Source organism: Falco peregrinus, chromosome 11, assembly GCF_023634155.1.
Source record: "Falco peregrinus isolate bFalPer1 chromosome 11, bFalPer1.pri, whole genome shotgun sequence".
Lineage (NCBI taxonomy): Eukaryota > Metazoa > Chordata > Aves > Falconiformes > Falconidae > Falco > Falco peregrinus.
The window spans coordinates 18,758,867-18,782,018 of record NC_073731.1 but is presented as its reverse complement, the minus strand read 5'-3'; the positions used below and the strand labels follow the sequence as shown (position 1 = coordinate 18,782,018).

Genomic DNA, 23,152 nt, shown 5'->3' with positions numbered 1-23,152 from the left:
AATAACTACCTTCAGAAATGCAGATATTCTAAAATAATTAAAACCCAAGAAAGAATAGTGGTAAAAAAAACACTAATGGAAGAAATGCCTACGACATATAAACAGAAAAAAAAAAAAGTGAAGCAAGTAACATGTTTTAAACTCATGAACGCTCTGAAAATGATTTTAACACCTTGGAAAAGTGTCTTATTCTTGTTTTGTGTTTACTTTGTTTCATTTTCTTCGCTTTCCAGGTTTTTCCTCCTCTCCACCTTTCAATTTTTTGTTCCACTATTTGAGATACCTATGTTGAAGGCCAGCATGCAAGTAAGTCTTTACTGAGTAGCTATCCACTTAAACCTACTCATTCCTTTTCATTCACTTCTCCCATCCAGCATTCTTTTAAATGCCAGTTTTTCCAGCATTCTCCTCCTTTCATGAAGGGTATTCTTCTCCTTTGTAAACAGCCTGAAAAAGCTTCCAAAGACGGCACCTTCCCACATTTCTCACTATAGCCTTAACCTCTGAAAACACAGAGCACTGTAAAAAACCCTCACTGTTCATAAATATTTTTCATACATCCTTAAGCAGTCAGAACTTATCATGGACGGGTATTTTAAAAAGTATATCCAGGAATTGTATCCAGGATTATCTTTTTTTTGGCTCTGAAAGTTTTAAAGACATGGTTTCTAGATAAAAAGGAAGACGGAAAAGAAAATCCTATGCGGGTGGGATTTAAAACATGTTTTTGGAGATGAAAAATGAACTCTGTAGAGTACTAAATTAATCCACTCCACCACCTAGGAGAATATTGTATCTTCGGCACCCTTTACAAGTTTCAACTTTTCCCTTACCAACTGTAAAAACATCCTCTGCCTGCGACAGTGATAGGATTGCTTTCCTGACTAATCATGAGGGATAGTTAAAGATTCATAATACAAAACAGGTGCAAGAAATATGCGTAGAATTGAACATTTTAAAAATTTAGACTTCACAAGAGTTCAACTGCTGTTCTGGGAGGTCTAAATCAAGTTAACCAGCCAGTGCCTAAAACAGTTCAACTCTCTTCAGAAAGATGTAAGTAGTAAAAAGTAGAAAACTGTGCCAACAGTATTTGTTTCTAGTATCTCCATAATCTAAAAAGAAAATAATCTATCCATCGTGAAAACTGTACCTACAGGAGGATTTCTCTTTCCTTAGTTTAATCTTAACACCTAATAAAAGTTGTTGTATATAACCACATCCGTACATAGTGTTTTCAATCACTGCCCATTTATCCAAGACGTAGCTAGAGAAGCTAGCTGAACACTAGTGAAGCTTTATGGCTGTAACTGAACACCAGGCAGGGTACCTTAAAGGGCCACACACACAGCCACCTCAAAATCTCTGCTGGCAACATGGGTTGCAGGAGCTTTTATTCATTAAGGAGTGGTACCTGGTGCACCGGATTGGGGCGGCCAAAATATCTGCACAGCAACTGCTTGCCATACCCCACAGTAATAAGCTCCAAAATCTAGGGCGTGGGAGAGAAGGAAGCAGTGCATCCAGCAGGTCATCCATTCCACTTTACAGAGGGGGCAACTGGCACACCATCCCCTGTACAACCTAGAGTAGTCCTTATTATAGTTACCTCTCAATTAAAAACAGCAGTAGCCTTGTTTTCACTAATTGATGAATATTGCTTATTCTCTACCAAAAACACACTTTTTTTTTTTTTTAAACTTCAAAGATGTGAACACAAGGTTTACAACAATAACATCTCTGCATATCCTTAGTTGCTATAGAAAGGAATTCAATAACGATGCAGAAACTGAATAAAAAGACCTAATAGAGTTGTAAGAGCTGTCTAAATCTAAGCCCTTTTGAAAACTAGTGACACGTCTTAGGAAGTCAGAGACACAATATTTGTGAGCATTACTAATTGCAGTTAAAGCAACTTCAAAGTGATGTCCAACTATCAGATCTGCCCAGTCAATTAGCAGTACCACAAGAGGGTTGTGTGTGTTTGCTTGTTTGTTTTTTTTAAAAAAAAACAAAACCACACACCAAAAAGCAGCTAGAAGAAAACGTCTGGCAAAATCTCATCAATGACTTTCTTTCAGAGACTGCCTCCTCCCATTCTTGGAACTCAGCTGCATTTCTGTTGTATTCATAAATATAAATCTTGTTCTCAAATGCTCACTGCCTCCTTCTATCAGTGCACCCCTATGTAACAGTTAATATGAATTTACAACATGAAGAAATGAGACAACTGTTCTGTTATTGCAGCTACATATAAGTGAATGCGTTTTCAACTTGACATCAGTATTTCTTTTTTCTTTGTGCTAATCTTAAAAGCAAGGCTTATCTGGAATGCTAAAAACTGAGCTTAGAAAAGAAACAGCTGGAAGGAAGTTTCATTGGAAAACATTTAATTATAGCAGGTTTATTTCTTTGATCTGTAGATAATGTAACATTGTTTACTATATTGAGGTTTTATAAGCCAACGTTGAACTGCTACACTTCAAACTTTCCTGCCAAGACAAATAAAATGTAATTTACCATAGTCAATGTTTCTGTGCTACTGAATAAAGCCAAATAAACAATATGCTACTTCCCCATTCATTCCCTCAGACCCTGGAGATCCTTTGTCTTCAAAACAAAACAGGGGAAAAAAAATTAATCATCACTGACACCCCTGCTGGTAATTCACATTAAGAATTTTTAGGTCAAGCTAATGAGTAGTATACCTCTCTCTTCCAATCAGCCACAAAGACCAACATCCAAAAATGACCTTCAAAATATATTTGCCTAATTTGTCTCCTGTTATATTCTCACACCCTAGCCACTGGAGTCTGTGGGTTTTTACTACCTACACAGTCCTGTAATAAAGAAGATCCCATGACTGCTTGCTAGCTCTTCTTCATGCATCATTCCTCTTTGCTTTATTTTCAAATGCTCATATTTATTTAAATTGTTTTATTCCTCTGAGCAAGTGCCCAAGTAGTAAACTCATAAAACATGGGAGTGATTATAATCTCAAATACCTGAAGCTTGATCTTCCTTTGTAGCAACTTAAGGTAAAATTCTCCTCTCAAAAGAAGGAAAAAGGCATCTACAGCCATTAGGCAGGCTCCACTTTCATCTGCAACGTCTTAACACAACTCTCTCAGATAATTAACTACCTAACATATTGATGTTTTCATCATAAACTGCTTTTTTCATCAGTACAACTAAGTACTTAATTTTTATCTTCAACAAAGTCACATGCATACATTTCTGGCTCAGGAGTACGCTAAGCTAAGACAGTACACGCAGATGTTTCTCCAGCTGCTTGGTCAGCCTTACTCTTCTTCCTAGGCTTGTGCTATCAGTCCTTGCTGGAAGCAGCACACTGACTCACTGACTCATTATGGCTATTTTCAGGTTATGATCTTGTCCTGGTCTTCTTGCTGCTTTAATGAAGCCTCTAACCATCATTTAAATCAATTCTTCCACCTTTAAATCACATTCCCCAGCTCTCCATTAATATTTAAAACATCAGCATATCCAAAGAGTAGATACAGATAATCTGAAGTTCTACCATCGTGCAAACCTTGCCATATTCAATAATTCAATAAACTTTACAAAGAAGAAAGGGAAACAGTAGATCACTTTCATAAAAGCCCTGTGCACATGGCAAAAAAATCTGCCATGCAACCATGCTGGATTTTTAATTGTATTATTATTTTTTAATATAAGGATCCTAGATTCTTTTATGGTAAATATTTTCAGAAAGATGAGTCTAGTTCTACAGGATCCTGCCATTCCCTGAAAAATGGTAACTGTTAATTTCTTGTCCCACTAAAGTCAGTGGGAAATTTAACCTTTAATATAATGTTAATTAATGTAAAGAGTTATGAAGCCCTCTATCTTCTATTAAGTCTAATTTTTGTCACATGCAACTGACTAAGTTGATGTGACTCAGTCTGTTCTTTAGATTTGAGAGAGATGTAACAGTGCTCCTGGTTTCAAATGCAAAAAAGAAAAAAGTTTCAAAAACTCAAAGCAACATTCCTTTGAAGCACAAGACTTCACATTCATATGCCAAACAGAACAGTTTGAATTAGTGAGCATAAAAATCCAAGCAAAAAAAAACCAACAAAAACCCAAGACACTTCTCTGAACTAGCCTACTGTTATAACATCAATTTGATGAATTGAAACTACAGAATTTTGTGGGAAAACTCAAAGTGTAGAGAAAATTTGAACATTAAGAGTAACAATTTGTAAGAGTAACTGGCTGCTGATTGATAACACTCCAAGCAACATTAAATAAGTGTATTTCCATTTTTATCTTTCTGAAGTTCTAACCCTGCATCAAAGCATAACAAATTCTCTATTTCATCTGTCTCTTGCAATTTAGTTTGTATTCTTTTAAGAACAGGTCATGTGCACCCCCCAGATATGAGATATGGTTCTTCTCTTGTGATGCAAAACACTGCCACATGCTCAGGGGACAAATTTCAGGGTAAATCAGTAGGAATGACAAAGCAATAGCAGTAACTAGTGGGAAGACTACAGTGAGGAGAAGAGAAGCTACCACCCAGACTTCAGCTGAGAAGATGGTAGAACGGAGAGAAGTCTTCCTAGGGACCACAGCAGACCAGGCAGAATTTCTGTGACTGAGTTACAGCAGTGACCAAAACCAGTCATGACAGGAAGGATCTACCTGCAGGGACATGACGGGCCAGCAATAATTTTTTTTATTTTATTCTGTGCAGTTGTCTCATTGCTTGTACAAATTACCACCAAAAAATGTGAATGATCCTCACAAACAAAGCAGCTTCCAGCCAGAAATTACTCATCAATATTAGGTGCAGCTAGGAATTTCTGCATGCACACTTAAAGTCACGTAGCTCCCTCTCTTCATATACAAGCAGCAAACAACGAGGGAGAAGTCACTGAAACCTTCTTTCTTCTAATCTGTGCCCAAGAGATGCCAAAGGGAATGCAAAATGCTCTCCAAAAAGAAGGGATGAAGTGAACAGGACAGATAAGAGAAGCAATGTTTTTATACTGTTCTGTATCCAAGTCTCAAGCTAGACACTGTCAGTGTTTAGTTATAAATCCACGCAAGACCTCTAGGAAGTAGGTTAGCATTTCCAACACTGCAGAAGTGTCCAAAACAAGGCACAGAAAAGTTAAATGAGAACAACACTTCTTTTGATAAGTTTCATTTATCTGATTACATATGTTCTAAAAATACAGAATTGTAGGCTGAACAAAGTGAGCGGTGAGGAAGATCAAACTGATAACGTACAAGATAATGACCCAGTTGATGTGCAGATTCTTTCATTTGAAAAAGAAATAAACCCTGTGACTGAAAGCTCCAGCCATACTGCTGCTATTCTACCGTACTAACAACAACTAGATTCTATAGGTTTATGCACATCACACAGCCTTGGAAATCCAGCATCAATCATGTTAACCGATTCACACAAGATAAAACCAAAAGTCCAACATCTGCTTTCCTTGGCAAACCAATCTGGAAGTTAATGCATTTGGGAGTTCCTTTTAATCATCATAAATAATCTACAACCAGATGAATTAAAGGTGCTGCTTTGTTTTCTGGGCAAACCATGCTTGGGGTCCCTGTTAAAGCACCCAAAGAGGCTCAAGTGAGGAATTGAGTCCGGGTGCAGATGCAGGGCTGTGATCTTGTTGGGATCATGGAGACAGGATAGGATAGCTGACATGTTTGGAGTGCTGCAATGGAGGGGTATAGGCTCTTTAGGAAAGACAGGTGGGGAAGACAACAAGATGGAGTTGCCCTTTATGTGAGAGAACAGCTGGAATGCATGGAGCTCTGCCTGGGATGGATGATAAGCCAGCTGGGAGCTTGTGGGTAATAACTGAAGAGCAGACCAGTATGGGTGACAACATAGTGGGTGTCTGCTATAGGCCAACAAACCAGGAAGAAGAGGATGAGGCCTTCTACAGCAGCTGCAAGCAGCCTTGTGTTTTTCAGGCCCTGGTCCTCACAGAGGACAGACTTCAACTACCCTGGTGTGTGCTGGAGGACCAACACAGCACAGCATAAGCAATCCAGAGGGTTCCTGGAGAGCACTGTTGACAAGTACTGGACAAAAGCAATAGAGGAGACAACAAAGAAAGGTGCTCTGCTGGACCTCACACTTATGAAAAAGAATGACTCATTGAGGATGAGAAGGTCAAAGGCAGCCTTGGCTGCAGCAACAACGAGACAGCAGAGCTCAGGATCCTGAGAGGAGGGAGCAGGGCAAAAAGCAAGATCACAACCCTGGACTTCACGAGAGCAGATTTTGGCTGTTTCCTGGATCTGTCTGGTAGAGTCCTGTAGGATAAGGCACTGGAGGGAGTGGGGTCTAAGAAAGCTGGTTGATATTCAATGACCACTTTCTCCAAGCTCAAGAGCAGTCCACCCCAACAAGCTACCAGTTCATCAAATGTGCCAGGAGGTCTGTATGGATGAACAAGGAGCTCATGGCAAAACTCAAACACAGAAAGGGAGTATACAGAAGGTAGAAGCAGGGATAAGTAACCTGGGAGGAAAAGAGAGAAAGAGTGTCCAAGCATGCAGAGATGCATTCAGGGAAGCAAGAGCCCACCTGGAGATTAATCTGGCCAAGGTAAGGCTGAGGTACTGAATGTTGTCTTCATCTCAGTCTTTACTAGTAAGGCCCATGGTCAGGAACAACCCAGGACCAAACTTTCTTTCCCTAGTATACCCAGAAAGTTACCTTCTTGGACTTTGTTCAGTATAAAGAATAAGTTCCTTATCAATTGCAAAAAATCAAGAGTTTCACAAACATAAAGGCTTCCCTAGTCATAAATTTGGATACACTTCCAGAAGTGTCTACATAAAGCTCTGGACAAGCTCTTCCCTTCATCTGATCAACTAAAAGTGCTAGATCTTAAAACAAAAGAAGCCATAAAGATTTCATCATTCAAGAAGGCCTGTAGAAAATTTCCACATTTTCTTGTGGGCTACAAACTTGACTCCCTCCCCCCTGCCATCCTCATGCCAGTTTGGATTATGGAGCAAGTAGAAACTGCAGTCATAAAGCAAGCACTAAGTCACAGAAAAGACTTTTGTCTTACTCAAGTCAATGCATTTACTTATGATGCAGAACTACTCCTTGAAGAGTATCATCAGTTCTGTACAAGTACAGAACAGCAGTATTCCTTCTAGACAATTCCTGAAAAGAATTCTTATGTAAAACATGTAAACCGGAAGATTATTTTATCTTCATGCACATTCAGATCCCTATGTAAATTGAGCCACAGTTACCACACTCGTAAGGAAAAGCCATGTTTCACGTAATGCAAAGGTCTAAAGTTAAACACAGCACGTTTGTAACCACTGTCAAAAAACACTCCTTGTCAATCTCAGCGTTTGGAAAACCAGGCCATGTTTGGACAAACACTCCATGCTGAACTCTTTCTGAAAGATCTTTCTATAAATTAACATTTGGCTTGCAACAGATGAAATGATTACATAACTCTGAAACATAACTGAAATATACCGTCAAGATTCCTGCATTTGGCACTGCCACATAAGCTTTAAAGTCTTGAGTAATTCCAACTTTCCTGTTCAAGGCCTGACAACATATGAACACTGAAATAAAAATTCAGGCAATGAATTCAGCCAGCAACTGACTAATGCGATTCAACAAAAGAAACAGATTTATTAAATCCATTTTCATAAGCTACTGGTCTTTTATTGCTGGCAAAATCTAAACTTTATTGAGTTTTGTATGAAAGAGGAAGTTAAATTCTCTACTGTGTCATAGAAGTGCAGTGCAAACAGTTTCAAAAACTGCCAGATCACTGTCTCTTCAGGTAAGCCTTCAGAGAGACAGTGCTTTAACAAACAGTCCCATAACATAATTTTCTGCAGTTTAATAAGCTCTAGCAGCAGCTTTGCAAGTCCCATATTACCTTGATAAAAAGGAAACTGAAACCATGTGTCCAACAACCCCTGAAAGTCACAGTACTTTGCTCTTAGTACTATTTACAGGAGGTACATGCTAACTTTGTGTTGAACTACCTGGCATTAGTGGTTTAGAGGTACAACATCAAACACCACCGCCTCCCCTCTTGCACATCTTTATCAACCCACAGTATTTCTTCTGAATGTTTTGTTATTTTTAACTAGCAACAGATAGCTCAGTTTCAGTCATACACTAAATCTGATTAAGTGCTAAATGAAGACTTTGCATAACTGATTCAGATGTCCTTTTTTTTTTTTTTTTTTTTTTAAAGAATGTCATTCCCTGAACAGAACTTGTCTCTCCCTGCTACAGTACCAATTGCAGTAGTAGTTCCTAGTAGCTGACCAAAACTGATCAAAAATTACATTAAAGCCCTGAGAATATCTCCTGCCTTACAGGTATGGAAAAGAAAACTCCCTACACCTATGCATAAGATTGTCTTAACATGAACGAATTAAAGACAAAGAATTCAGAACAACCCACCATTACTTTTTCCAGATCACTAAAAAGAAGGCAGTAGCGTTATAACACTACAGCCAGTCCCTATTCTCACAACCAGGTTTATAACAACTTTGGACCAAGAAAGTACTTAATTCTCTTTGTTGGAACAACCCTCTCTTTCTAACATTTCAGGAGGTTCAGGAGTTTTGTGACACACTGGCAATCTCCACCTTCCCATGCAGATGCAACAGCTCACAGGTCTAAGACAGGTGCACCAGCTGCTTTTCAGAGCAGATCATCCCACACCCCATGAAAACCTTCACTGTAATGATGAACAACCAAATCCAGATTCACTTGGCTGAAACCCTTTACAGGTAAAGTGGACGGTTACGGCTCTAGAGGGACTTCACTCATTTCCCTGTCCCAGGTCTCCTGCAAGGTCATAATTTTAAAGGGAAATAATATGCTGGAAAAGATACACTAACAAACCCAAACAAACCCATACAAACCCCACCACACAGTTTACAGTGGCAATGTGTACCTAGATAGCTTGCCAACTACGGCAAACTAACAGAGCTGATCACGTACAATATGGCTTTGTTGAAAGGTTGCTCATGAAAAACAGGCAATAAAAATGGGTAACTTATTACCATGATAGCTTAAAAATCAAACACAGTGAACCGACTGCCATAAACCAAAGGAACGATATATGGGGAATGAAGAAATTTCTGATTCCAAACCGACAGCAAGCCGTTCTCCAGAGTGTTTTCAGAATACAGTATAAAGCTTATCACAACTTGTACAGCAAACTGACAGGAAGCTGCCGGTATAGCAGGAAAAGTAAATGAAGCAATATATAAATATGTAGGTAAGTAGCAAGTCTCAGTATCTGCAATACTATTGGTGCTTGGAGTTCAGCTTTGTCTCACATTTGCTCTGTGATTTTGGGCTACTCACATAGATCTCTCTGTAGATAAGTTTACATAAATATATTTGCTCTCAAAGCATTTCAGTCTCCAGAGATGAAGCATTATATGAAAGCTAAATGTTGGTATTTACAGCCTACAGCTGTTTAATGATGGTTGAAATGTGAATTCCACATTTATCATCTGATAGAATTAATTCAAAAGCAGTCCTCATACATGTTTTGACAATGTGTGAACGTTCAGCACAACTCACTGCATGTTATCTGGCTGTGAAGTATGACCAAAAAAGTCCAACAAAACCTAAAACAAACAAAACGACAAATCACCCCCAAGAACTTACTTGCAGAAGTGTTCCATGAATAGTATTCTGTCGTAGGCAAGGACTGGTAGACTCTGGAAGCCCCTCCAACAAGGACAGCACTGTATGTGGTACTTCATTTACCATAATAAATGGAACAAGGGCCCGACCTGACATCTCACGTAAACGGTACACAGGAGAGTGCCCACACCTAGAAAAAGAAGAAATACCTATTTTTTGTTACCCAGCTGCAATCCACTGCTGTAGCTAAAACAAAACAAAGGATAATGCAATGAAAAATAGAACACATTTCTTAGAAATCAAATAGACAGTTCTTCTTCTCAGTAGCAAGAGTATTTGCCTAGAAACATAAGTCATACTAGAGCCATGCTGGAGGCTTCAGAAACGCATACAGTTTAAAAAAAAAAAAGACCTAAGAAAACAAAAAGACGCAGTTATTCCATGAAGCAAGTAAGTATATGGTCTCATTCCATCTTACTTGATGTTTCTCTTACATTTGAATATGATTGCTGTAGAGTAAGTATTCTGAGTTTCACTTAACTGAAATATTGAAATATGTCCTTAATCAGATGTTTCCATAGAACACAACATGGTGTCTACTGGAATTTTAGGCCATAACTCCCACTGTATTTTAAAACATATTTAAAGGCAGGAAATAAGACACATTGGAAAATATTTTTCTATTATTTATAATTAGTATCTCAAAAATAAGTATTTTTTGTTTATTAAAAATTAACTGACAAGACTCAAGACTGCATATAAAACGGGCCAAAAAGAACCTTTTTTCTTTTAATATTATTATAGTTTTAACTGGCTGTAGATTTATGAATATACATAGAATTAACTGTTCAGCTATATTAACACATTAACCAGCTATATACTACTTGAGTAGCACGTATACTGAGTTGCAGTGAATAAAAATTTTTTTTTTTGGTTCTTGGGTTAGGCTAAGCCTTTCAAAGCCAGGAATTCTTGCATGTGTTAATTTCTGGAAGGCAGGTACAACTCAGCCACCCGCAGTCCCAGACAACTGAGAAAGCTACCCCAGGGTTTAGAAATGAATGGCCAAATGACTTGGATGATGTCAAATGCAGTATGGCAGAAGATACGCTCTGATACCTGATTGTGATGACCCAGAGAGATGGCCTTCCCTCCTCCTACCCTCTCATCCTTTTCCTGAATCGCTTCTTACATATTTTCAGCTTACAAAATCACATGTAGTTGAGATTCTCCCCTGCCAAAATGGGTGAACCACTTTTGAGTTCTCCCAAACAAGCCCTGCAGCACCATGCGTATGTATTTAAAAAATGAAGTGAAATTAAAAGGCATTCTAAGGTTTCAAATATCTCTAGCAAATTTAAATCAATCTCAAAATAGTAGTTTACTTTAGCTCACATCAAAGAAAAACAGAAAGTAATTTCCACCTTGAACCAGCAACTGAATTAATTGGGTTTTGAACACAAGACAGTAAATAGACTTAATTGAAATAGCATAAGAGTTCTGACATTTTAGTCATGTTAGGCCACGGTATGCCTGAAATACACAGACCTTGTTTAGAGAAAGTAGAGAGCTATGCTGCCCTTGAATGACAAGCTTTTGTGGGAATTCTCATCCTTGCAGTATGGCAAAATGTTCTATCCTCCACCTCCCCATGTCTACCCTTGTAGGGAATGATTTTTTGAAGAATCATCTTTGCATTTCCTTTTCAAAGATTGGCTTGTCCTTCACAACAGAATGCAAAAGCAGAGCAGTCACAACTGGAGGCTCTTCCATATGGAAAAGTTTTAATTCTGTATTGATAGGGTGCAAAAAGTCACCTTAGCTCTTAATAAAAAACTAGCATGTTTTTTTTTTTAAACAAAACATTTTTTTTAAATGTTTTTAAACAAAACAAAACAAACAAAAACATTTTAATTCTACTGCACAGTAAACAAACCTGGGAAGCGATTTGTTTGCAACGTTTTCTTTATTTCTGCTAAACCATGTTTTCTTAACCAAGAGATTCTCACATGTAGATGTCCTTTCCAAACACAAGCAACACTGATACTGTAATGAATGCCTAGTTTTTAATTAGCTATAACTGTATATTCAGGAATGTTCTTTATTTTGTTCATGACCTTTTACAAATTCCAAGGAATCTGACATCCTTAACAGGAAGCGTGGAAAAATGGGTAAAATGCCAGGGTTTCCTCTAACTTGTGCAAGGGTACTTTCCATCACTACATGCTTCAGAGGGGGTTTTCTCCTCAAGCACAATGCAATGAGTTAGAGTGGAATTTTGTGGGGGATTTCCTAGTAACAAAAAAAGGAGTTGAGAACAATTATTAGATAACCTGACTTTAAACTTGGCTGTCCTACAAAAAATGACAGTAAAGACTTGTAACACATGCACATATCTATAAGGAGATACAGGATTTTACATATCAAACTTTGTTCCACGCTGTTATCTTATCAAATTTATTATGGAAATAGAAATGACAGTTCTACAATTAAAAAGAAGAAAATAATTTCATGTAATGGGCAAAATTGTCTCAGCTGCCAAAAGTCTGGGTCCTCAACAAAGACTGCCACCTCAGCATTTATACTGAATGTGTAAGGCAAAACTGCAATTCTCAAAACTAGAGGTGACTCTGATCTTCACCTCTCCTCATGCCCCAAAATTTTTTGTTCTCTGTAAGAACCTCAGAAGCCAAGGGCTTCAAGAAGCCTAACTGGGACCCTCAGATTCAGTTCTGTGTTGCACTTTGAGGATCTTAAATCAGGAGGCAATAACTTTGTCCTCCTCCTCCTGCTGAGCAAACACACAGGTGTGCCCAGTGCCTGAGGAACTTGCCCAGGACACAGGGGACCCAGTTCTGCAACTTTCTGTGCCTAAGGGAAATGCACACCCACAGCTACTACTTGCCCAGAGGGCAACCTAGCCACCAACCTGCCACTGTACATTAGTGCTAACTTCACATACTACAGATTGCTACACAGGGTGCAGTGTAGTCACAGCAACTGACATCTTGGTGGAAATCCCCGTAAGAGCACTCCTGCAAAGTCACTACTAAGGAACAAAAGCATCACAAAGCTGAAGAACAATAAAGCATTTGCTTTATAGGAAAACATATGGGAACATAAGGAAGGTATTTCACACGGGCAAATAGCTTCCCAAATCTGAGAGGGGTTAACATTCCTACTGTTTCTTCTTCTTCTTTTTTTTTTTTTTTTAATAGTTTTATTTTTTTAAATCTAATACTCAAAGAAAATTGGCAAGAAACTGGCTGATAACATTTCAAAAACACTCCATTCACATACCCGTGCAAGGTATCATGCCAAGTCACCACTAGTGACCTATCCCTGAACTTCTGCATACCCTGAAGGCACTTATATGTGCATCTCTCATGTTTTGAAGGCATTTGGCTTCATTCCTGAATCATGCAAAGAGTTTGCCAGAAGAATGTCAAAATATACAATACTTTTTCCATAACCTGTAACAGCACCCTAAATTAAGAACAGGCAGTTTTGATTTTTCCTGGATCCCACTTAGATATAGTCTCTTACCTGTTAATAAAACTAAACAGAATCAATTCTCAAAAAGTGAAAGGAGTGAATGCAGATACAACTGAGTAACAAAACCCAACAATCTAACCTAATGTAGCAATTTTCTGTTTATTGTTATACCAGCCTCTAAGATCAGCTACACACCTTAACACTGAGTCTACCACCTGTGTTCTTAAATATTCATTTTATCTAGGATTTAGCAATAACTACGTGAATCAATCTCTTAAGCTGTATCAAGACAAACCGTTACACAATTACGGTAATCACTGTAACTCAGTTTGTACCTGCAGCAAAACCCAGCAGCTTAAAGAAAGAAATATTTTAAGTCTATTAAACTATTCCGGTTGCTCCTCTTGCAGCAGCTTAACACACTACCATCCCCGAGATCAGTGGTGGCAGTTGCCTTGCCAGGACATTGCAGAAAGGAACAGGACCTCCAACCTTGGCCCCTTCACCATCCAGACTCTGAGCTTCACCTGCCAACAACATGACTAAAATCCGTTGCAGGCTGCCTCTTCTCATCATCTCTGCAGGCAAGTACAAGCAAAGGAGTCTGGCATCTGTTAGGGCATATGTGTGTGCAAACCTGTATTTAAAACTGTTTCATTGTCTTTGATTTGAAAACTACTTGGGGGGGGGGGTGGGGGGGAAGTGTTTTCAGTATGCGACACTTACTTTACATGCACATCATGTACAGACTTTAAAAACTAAGAAATATCAAAAATGTCATTATGTAAAAACATCCAGTATGCTAACTGGATTTTATTGTATCTCAAGGTAGCAACAAGCAATGAAACGTTCAAAATCCTCATGTGATACATTCCTATTAAATCCTGAGGGCTGTTAACAACTATTGAAGCTGTACTCCACGCTGAACTCAGTACTGTTTATCTAGGTGCACGAGGTACTGGATGTAAACATGTTTACTTCAAACAGGCCATGATCAAGAACAAAAAGTCAATAAATCTGAGAAGGTTTCACTTTGTTTAACTGTGGATTCAATGCATTTCCACTCCTCCGCTCCGGCTTTAACACTTAGATCCTGAACAATCTTCCTAACTGACAAGATTTATGACCAACTCTTATAAAGCACAAAGATTCCATACTCCTCTGCACACATCAAAGTATCTAATTTATTACTCTGGCTACAAACAACAGAACACTAGCTGTAAATAAATATATCTTAAACTTTTTTGGGGGAAGAAAATCCCCCAAAACCAAAAAACTGCAGGTGTTTCCTATGTGCTTATTTTTCTTCCTTTCTTATTACTCCCCCTCAACAGACCTTCTGTTACCCAACTCAACAAACCAAGTAAGGATTACCTTTTATATGAAGGTTACAGAAACAAATGAATAGATCTAATTTGAACATAATCACATCTGTACCTGAAAATATGTCCATTATATTAATACCTACAGTTGTTAGAAGGATTAACAAGGAGAAAATATCTCCAAGTTTACTTGATGTTGTCACAGTGATCTCTGCATCACTAATTATGTCACTGCTTATTAACAGTACTTTATGCAGTCCTACAGATAGTATCGCAGCATCACCATTTTGTTCTCAGCTGAAATACATTCACATCCATTGCCTCCACAAAGTGTTGGAAGAGGGAACAGCAGCCATGAAAACAGAACTGAAACAATGGGAGAACAGCCTGAACAACAAGGAATGGAATTTCTGCAGAAGGAGCCTCTAATCTTGTAAGTCAAATCAAGTATCCCACCACCATCACAAAAAGAGTTTGGGAGAAGAGGGCAGCATGAGGCATGAAAGGCAGACTGGCAGTTCAAACAAACCAACTCTGCCTGCTAGTTAAAGCATTTTAACAGCCTCTAGGTTTTTAAAAGATAAAACTGATTAAAAAAATTGAATAAATAAAATTCAAATAGATAGTATCCTTTAAACCCTGGAGCTAATTATTCCACCAGGTCCTAACATATGCACTGGAAAGAAAAAATTGTAATAAAGCTTCTGCCTGATTCTATGTAGACACAGTAAGTTGTATGAGAAACAGGTTTCCTCTTTCTTGCACCATGCAGCTATACAGTTATTTTATCAGCTCTAAAGCAAGAATTAAAACCATGACGTTACATTAGGGGAAAACATGGATGGGGATCACAAAGACAAGTATTTAGCAACCGATTCAGTTCCTATTAGAAAGAGTTTGGTTATTAAGATTCAAGAGCATTGTGCTGTCTGTATTAAGTGAAATAACTCAAAAAAATACACTTTTTTTAGACAACAATTCCTCATGATTACATACTGGTTCACTTTCTTCCCTTCAGGTTCTCTCCTTAAAGACTAATTTTAGCAACTTTCAAATTCAATATTACAAGTTTCCAAGCAAACAGAGGTCCAAAAATAGCATTTAAAAAATACTCATTCTTCCACACAATTAACATAAATTGGACTCCTATACTGGGGACAAATCACCAGGATAGTACTTATTCATTAATGCAAGAGTAAGGTTTTCTAGAATCTGAACAATAATTTGCTATACATGTACCTATTTTTTTCATTCATTTATTGATTTCCTTGGTTTGTATTTACTTCTAAAGAAACACAACTCTCTCCCATTTTGTTAGAGTTCTGTGTCCCTTAGCAATTAAAGTATCCAGAGAATTTAGTTTTTAAAATTTATTCCACTGTGGATACCTGTATTGTAATTGACCTGAACACAATTTTTTGTTCTTTAATCTGAAATTAAGAACCAAAAAGAACCCAGAACAATCTGGGTTTTGATATAGCATCTCAATATTTACCTGAGAAGCAGAAAAACATTACAAAAGTATCAACAGTTTGCCGGAGGTTTTAGATCTACAATCAACACATGAATGTCTGAATGTATCCAGGGACAGAAACAGATCAAGTTTAATTTTAGGTTATTTATGCAGTACTAAACCTCTACATTACTAAACCTCTACATTCTTATCTATTTTCTTTAAAGTGAAGTTAATGGTTGCCCAAACATAATGTATATAGAGGCTAGAAGTATTTTATTCTTCCAACTTGGGCAATTAAGATAAAACTTTATGTTTTTGTAAGGGCAATGTTTTCCACACAAGCACTCTAATGAATCAAGAGTAGCTGTAAATACTGCAGGAACTATGCAGGCAAAGTACACAGCCTTTTATTTGTGAAAGCTGTCCACAGGCTATGCCAGGAGCTGTTTCTCCATATGTTTCCAAGGGCTTTCTAGGAAGAAACTACAGACACTTCTCTCTTCTAGTCACCAAGACCTAGGTTATTGTAAGAAGTGGCCAACTGATACCAAGCAGAACCAACAACAGAAACTTGAATTGCTCTGGTTCAGCCAGCCAACAAACTAAGATCTCTGAGGTATAAGCCTATGAAAACTGGTTTGATTTTTTTCAACTATTAAGTTTACTTATGTATAAACTATAGACCAACTGAAATATGTTATCTTCAAATGGAGATTTGCTATAGAACATGCTGACACAATTTAAAATAACATCTCTTTTCTTGCATTATTATCATCAAGAAATCTTAAACATTATCTCCAGGTAGCTAACCTCTACATTTACTTAACTATTTGTTTAGAGCTCCTTCCATTAGTTTTTCATGCACAGCATTCTAGAGAAAATACAATTGCTCTTAACTCAAGGTCATGTAAAAGAAAAATATTAATTCACAACCATATTTCAACTTTGTTATTTGTGAATTGTTATTATGATGTTTCACAACTACAGAATAACTAAAACAAACACATACCACTTACTACCAAAACAGGAAAAAAGACAACAAAAACGTAGACAAATTATCTTCTGTCTTTGCAACTGTATCATTATTTTTAACTCTGTGAAAGGGAAGCTGAATGTATAAATCAAATCTCAGCACACCATGATAATTTGGAAAGCTTCAGGTAACTGTAAACAGGAATGTAACAAGAGCAATTTTCAAAACTTACTATCAGACCCATGAAAACAACCAAAGGATCTTGGTTTTCAAAGACGCTTTTCTTCCAGCCATACCACCAAAAGCAGCTAGCCCACTGCCAGAAAGCTCTCCCGATATTGACTCCTCTTAGGCTGGTTTTCGTTAAAAATACTGGCTTTTCAAAATATCATTGTACTTGGTTTTCCTTGACACACCTACCATCCTCTGCACAGTTAATGCATTATTTGTCTCCATTTTCATGTTCCTTCCCGCAAACACATTTGCAGAACAAGCTAAATGTTAATATTTGGCTACTTATCCTGACCAGCAAAGTACTTACTGACTGGGTAATTTTAAGTATGTAAATTAATAATACAACAACTTTGCCAATCATGTGTTGACAGTTGAGCAACCCATACATTTTACTGAATCATATTTCAAAAGAGAAGTAGTATACACCAAATTTCAACTTAGGATCCCAGCCATCGGCCCTCTTCTTCAGGAATCTGCAACACTGGAGAAAGACAGTTCCTCTCAGTGGTCATGAACACTTCTCTGCTAGACATCACTTTCTACTTCCCGTGAATCTGACAGGTCCCTACAGTTTGTGAATATTTCCTAAATTGCTTCAGATGATAATCTGCCAATGAAAAATAAACAGATGAACACAGTGAAATCTGGAATATATAAGGAATCAGTAATATATAAAGGAATATATACATAAGGAATCAATGATGAGTATCTAGGGGTTGTAATATTCCCCATCAGCATCACTTGAGCATGAAAGGAATAACTGCCCACAGTTTAAGAGAAAAGGCTGAGGAATACAGCAAAGAACATAAAAAATGTACAATGATTTTTTCACTTGATCAGAAGGTCTTGAACAGCCTACTGCCAATCAAGCACATTGTAGTACTAGAGAGGACTGCAATTTGAACTTAATCAAAACCGAGAAAGCGACACACTCTTTACCATTTCTTATTTAAATATGCTAAAAAAAAGCCTAAAGCCTTCTTATTAATAAATACTTACAGTGACCCATAAATACTTTTACAGATCAGTGCTATTCACTATGCAATCACGATTGCACAGAAAATAGACTAAGTAGAAATGGAAGAGTTCCAAGCCAGTTCCAGCTAACAAGAGGAGTTATGCTCAAAGGGTAAATGCATTCCTCTCCCTCCCCTGTCCCCCAGCCATGCAAAACTTCCATCTCAGATGTCAAACAAGAGATTAACACTGCAAAATACAGAAAGAATCTAAAAACAATGTATGTTTTAGAGGTGTACATTGCTCTTTTTTCCAATGCCTATGCCAGTTCATGTACTTTGAGAACCTTGCCTATAATCAAAAGGCTATCTGTCTTCATCTTGCAATGATTGGTCAGCCCCACAAGCTTCCCCAGCAAGGACAGGGAATTCCAATGGGTCAGAGCCTGCTCCTAGTAGTATCACAGGGATTCCAAAAAATAAGTTATTGCAGACAGTTATAATACTAAGAAGTTATACTGATCAGACACTAGATTAAGGAAGAAAAAAAACCAGAAACCAAAGACTGAGAAGATATGCATATGATACAGAAAGCCAGAAATGCTTTTATAAACAACTGTAATCAAGAGCAACCATTTTAATACAACAATGCTGCAATAAACATATATAGTTCTTTTAATCTAATATGAAAAGGCATTCCCACAAGATGTCTTTGCTTATCAGATCCCTGATAAGACTCCAAGTCTTACAGAAATGACAGTTGAAAATGGGCAAGTGTTAATATTAATTCTCCTGCTGGTGCAATAAAGGAAATAGAGGAGAAAGGCAGACGAAGCACAGTGAGCACAACTGTTCAGCTATCTTGCTTGGCCACTTACCAAAGGATAGCAGTGTTTAGCCTACAGAAAGTCAGATGGCTGCTTTCAAGTCAGATACAGGATAATATACTAGACCTACATATGCAATTGTACATGTGTGAAACAAAACAAAAATCAGGGAAATTGAATTCAAACAACTTACAAACAGCAATTTTAATGAGGTATACATGACTGACTTCAATCAAGCTCTTCCAAAACAAACTGAAGAGATCTTTTATCAGAAGTACCTCACTCCCCCATCTTGTGCTCTTTATTCAGTGTAAGGTTTTAAACTTATTTCAAAGTCTCACAGACACTCTTGGTTTTACATTTGAATTTTGTTTCTTTATTACTCCATCTTAGCCCAGACCCAATTCCTGTGAAGCCTACACAAGCTTTGTCACAGGGATACAATGGAACTGAACTGGGCACATGACAGATACAACTTAACATAATTAAACACAACACAGAGCAATAAAACTAATAGGTACAGGTTAACAAAGAATATTCTTTTCAAAACAGCAACCCACATGCAAGTAACATTATTAATCAGTGAATATTTAAATTCACACCACCTTCTAAAATATTAATACTACTATACTTGGGTCCTTTTCCTTAAAACATTTCTTTAAAAAGCAAGCTCTCTCAGATTTGTAAGATAATAAGACAAATCTGTGACTCCTAGAGAGCCCCAGAATTCACGGTCAAGTGCTCCGCTTCCTAAGAAGCTAAAATAAACCTGGATCAATCTCAATTATTTAATACACATTTTTCACACTGCCTAAAACACAGAACTCTGTGATTTGCAACGTTGGTATACACAGGTTACAATAGTAAGATCATAATTTTATGTATGCCTCTCTATATAAGTGGGTTTATTGTTCAAAAGCAAAAGATGTGAACTATGGCAATAATATTGCCCCCCTTATCTGAAGTAAACTGAGCAATGAAGACTGAAAGGAATATGCAAGGAATTTGTAAACGTAAGTAGAAAATAATGGGGAGAGAAAAAAAACAGGCAAGGCTGCATCAGAACGACATTTTGCATCTTAGTAGGAAAGCATCAAAGAACAAGATATAAATCAGTCAATGGCAAAACACAGCACAATAACATAAATATATTAAATGTATCAGGCAATTGAAAACCGTATTTGGGTGATACAGTACTATGCAACATCATGAGGTTGCTTCATTACAAGGGAAAGATCATTGAGCTGTTAAAAACTTGTCCTTTGTACTAGGCTCAGGCAGAGTGCAACTGAAGGCCTATTTTTAAATTTCCAACAAACATTTTTAAAAGATGGACCGTGATCCACTTGGGCCAATAAAAACTGCAGAACAAAATTAATTGTAAGAAATCAAAACTTAAGTTCCTACTTCTATTAGAAATCTGTATTTCAGGTAACAGCATTTTTAAAATAGCTTTCTAAGCTTGTTGGTATCTGACAAAAGCTCTGAATAGCATTTCGTACAGAACAATTTATGGAATAATCTCAGTGTTATTAACTAAACCTCTTGGACTTCAATAAAGGAGTCTGATCTCACATTTCACTCTTAAATTTTAAGAAAAATCTTCTGTAACCTGCACATTATCTGGATTGATTTTAAAAAGATTTAACTGTAAGTCAACAAAACTTAAGTGTATTTATCCACTCAATAAAACCAAGAGTACTGCATTACACGCATGGGCTAAAGACTCAGGTGGAATTGTGGCCCCTAGGATTTTTCTTTGCTCCCGCCACCCCCCTCCCCGCAACTTCAAAAGAAATTGGGGCCAACAGTCCGCATCACTTCTTGCGGAGGGCAGACTCACAGCTGTAAATCTCCACTAAAAAACATAATAAGTGAGACTCACTTAATGCATCCAGAAACAGTACACCAAATCCCTAGGGTAACAGATTTTTAGAGTTGAAGACTTTGGCCTAACCCCTTCAAAAAGCCCAAGAAAATAGAGTTTACTGAAGGAGCGCCATCTTGGCCCCACAGCAGGCAACCAGCATGGCTGGACGCAGGCTCTGCAAGCACTGCACAAGGACATGCTTCACAGGAACCCCTTGGGACACTGCATTGGTACTTGTGGGGGGCTCCCATGCAGCAGGTGGGCACCACCAGCACCACAGCAGTGCACAGGGGGCACTCCTGACAGCTCCCACCATGTTAGCCAAGTCATCTTTTAAGAAATTTAGAGTTGACTTTGCCAACAGCCTATATAGGGGGTTTCAAAGAGTCTGTTCTGACAAGCAAGCTGTGAATGTTGTAGCTTCAGCCCCCGCCCCCCCCCCCCAAAAAAAAAAGGCAAACAGAAGAAAAAGTGTACCAATAAGAGAAATCATACCATCTTCAGCTGTTTCCTCTGCCTTTCCAAGGCATGGGATAATTAGACCAATGTAAATCCACATTCCCTCCAGCAGATGCATCCAGCCCACTTAAGTAACAGATTTATTTGAGCTTTCCTATCATAGCCACTATGGCAGCAACTGAGCTGCCAGTTTGCTCACAGCTGACATGGACTTCCCCTCTTCTTCTCCAAGCGCTTTTAGGAATGACTTACAGTAACTGAGCAGCTGACAACACTCCATCCTACAGAAAATTTTTCCTCGCCACACACAATTATTTTCCTTGCATCTTTGTGTCCGTCATTAACTAACAGTCACAGTAATTATCCTTGTATATTAACTCCAAGCCCACTTGAATGCAAAACCAAAACAGCACTATACCAGTTCGGGGTGGTGGATGGAGGGGGGCAGGAGGGGGAAAAGAACAGCTGTAAAGGACTAGTGCTTCCCACTGCCACCTACCCCAATCCCAGACTAAAAACAGCATCAGGGGATTTTGTATTTTAGCTCCTCCATTTTACATAAAGATGCAAGTTATAAAATTCTACACAAGAAAACAGCATCTATTTCATAGCTGTGTTAATTTTATGGAAAGATGTTCACATTTCTATTTAAATTGCTCTCAGACTGAATTTCTTCAATGACTTGCAACACAACCTACCTAGAAGCAATGCTGTTTTGAAATCTGTCCATCTGACAAAATTTTGAAGTGGAAATTGCACTGGGAATTAAAAACAGTTTTGTCAAGTGGAAAACAAGGCACATACACCCAAAGATTTTACAAAATTTTACATTGTTTATCCTTTTAAGACTAATTTTTTAAAAGCTTCGCAAAGGATTAAACACTCACACTCCTAAATAGGGCTAGACTTCAATTATTGAAAAGTATCCAAGTCAATACAGCGATACCCATTTTACTCCTTCAGAGCATTCAGCACAGAACATTTAACACTAAACAAACACTCTGTCAATGCCATGGTACAAGAGGACATAAGGTAACTCAAATTTAGATCAGTCTAAAGAGATTACAGGTCTTTGGAAGGGGGAGGCGAAAGGGAGGTTATGTTTTTGTTTCATACTTAAAACATTACCTCCCGATTACCTCCCTTGTTAATCGAAAACATTCTGTACATTCCTTCATCTCAGAAAGTAACCATTAAAGCAGACCTATCTAGCTATTAAAAAAAAAAAGATGAGGTCATAAGTTGTGAATCAAAGTGTTCCCTTCCAAATAAAACATCTGCAAAAGGAAAGGGGAAAAAATAACTTTTAACAGAACTGCAGATAGGTAATCAAATGCCCTAGTTCAACAGGGAGTAACGAGTATGCATGCATACAGAGATTGAGATTTGTCCTTGTAGCATTTAATCCTACTCATATTGTGCAATTCGTCTCAGCACGGTCAGAGCAACCACAGCAATACTCCCACTAGATGGAAAATTCCACTCAGACGTAAGTGAAACTCTTCAGAAGCCCAATTTGAATTCTTCCTGCTAAACCCAGTTTTGTTCACAGAACTGCTCATTTGCTTGCAAACACAGAAAGTACTCTGTCCAGAGCCACAAATGAATGCCTCTTCATTGCGCGCCGAGCCTCGGAAAGAGCCTGAAGATCCGTTATGGGTTATATTCACCCCTCCTCTCTCCCTACCACATAAGCAGTATCTTTCCTTGACAGTGACACAAATATAAAAATCTCACAGTAAAAATATGGCAATTAAATGTTGTAATTGCACTGGGCTACATGTAATTATATTTATATGTAGAAATTATGTAATGCAGTACTATATTGAGCAATTCAAAGGGACAGTCAATATATACAATTTAATGTCCTGATGCATAAGGCCTTCAGCAGCAGGCTTCCTC

General features: G+C 37.9%; 1 protein-coding gene across 5 annotated transcripts in view; it reads right to left on the bottom strand.

Annotated features, from left to right (window-relative positions):
• Positions 1-23,152, bottom strand: part of THADA (THADA armadillo repeat containing) — a 161,697-nt gene that overhangs the window by 77,799 nt on the left and 60,746 nt on the right. For 4 of the 5 annotated variants that reach the window (XM_055815966.1, XM_055815968.1, XM_055815965.1 and 1 more), the window contains exon 29: positions 9,680-9,848. In XM_055815966.1, the coding sequence (XP_055671941.1) occupies positions 9,680-9,848 (169 nt within the window). Of the gene's footprint in view, positions 1-9,679; positions 9,868-23,152 lie in introns of those variants that run through there. The other variant, XM_055815969.1, reaches the window with a different exon arrangement.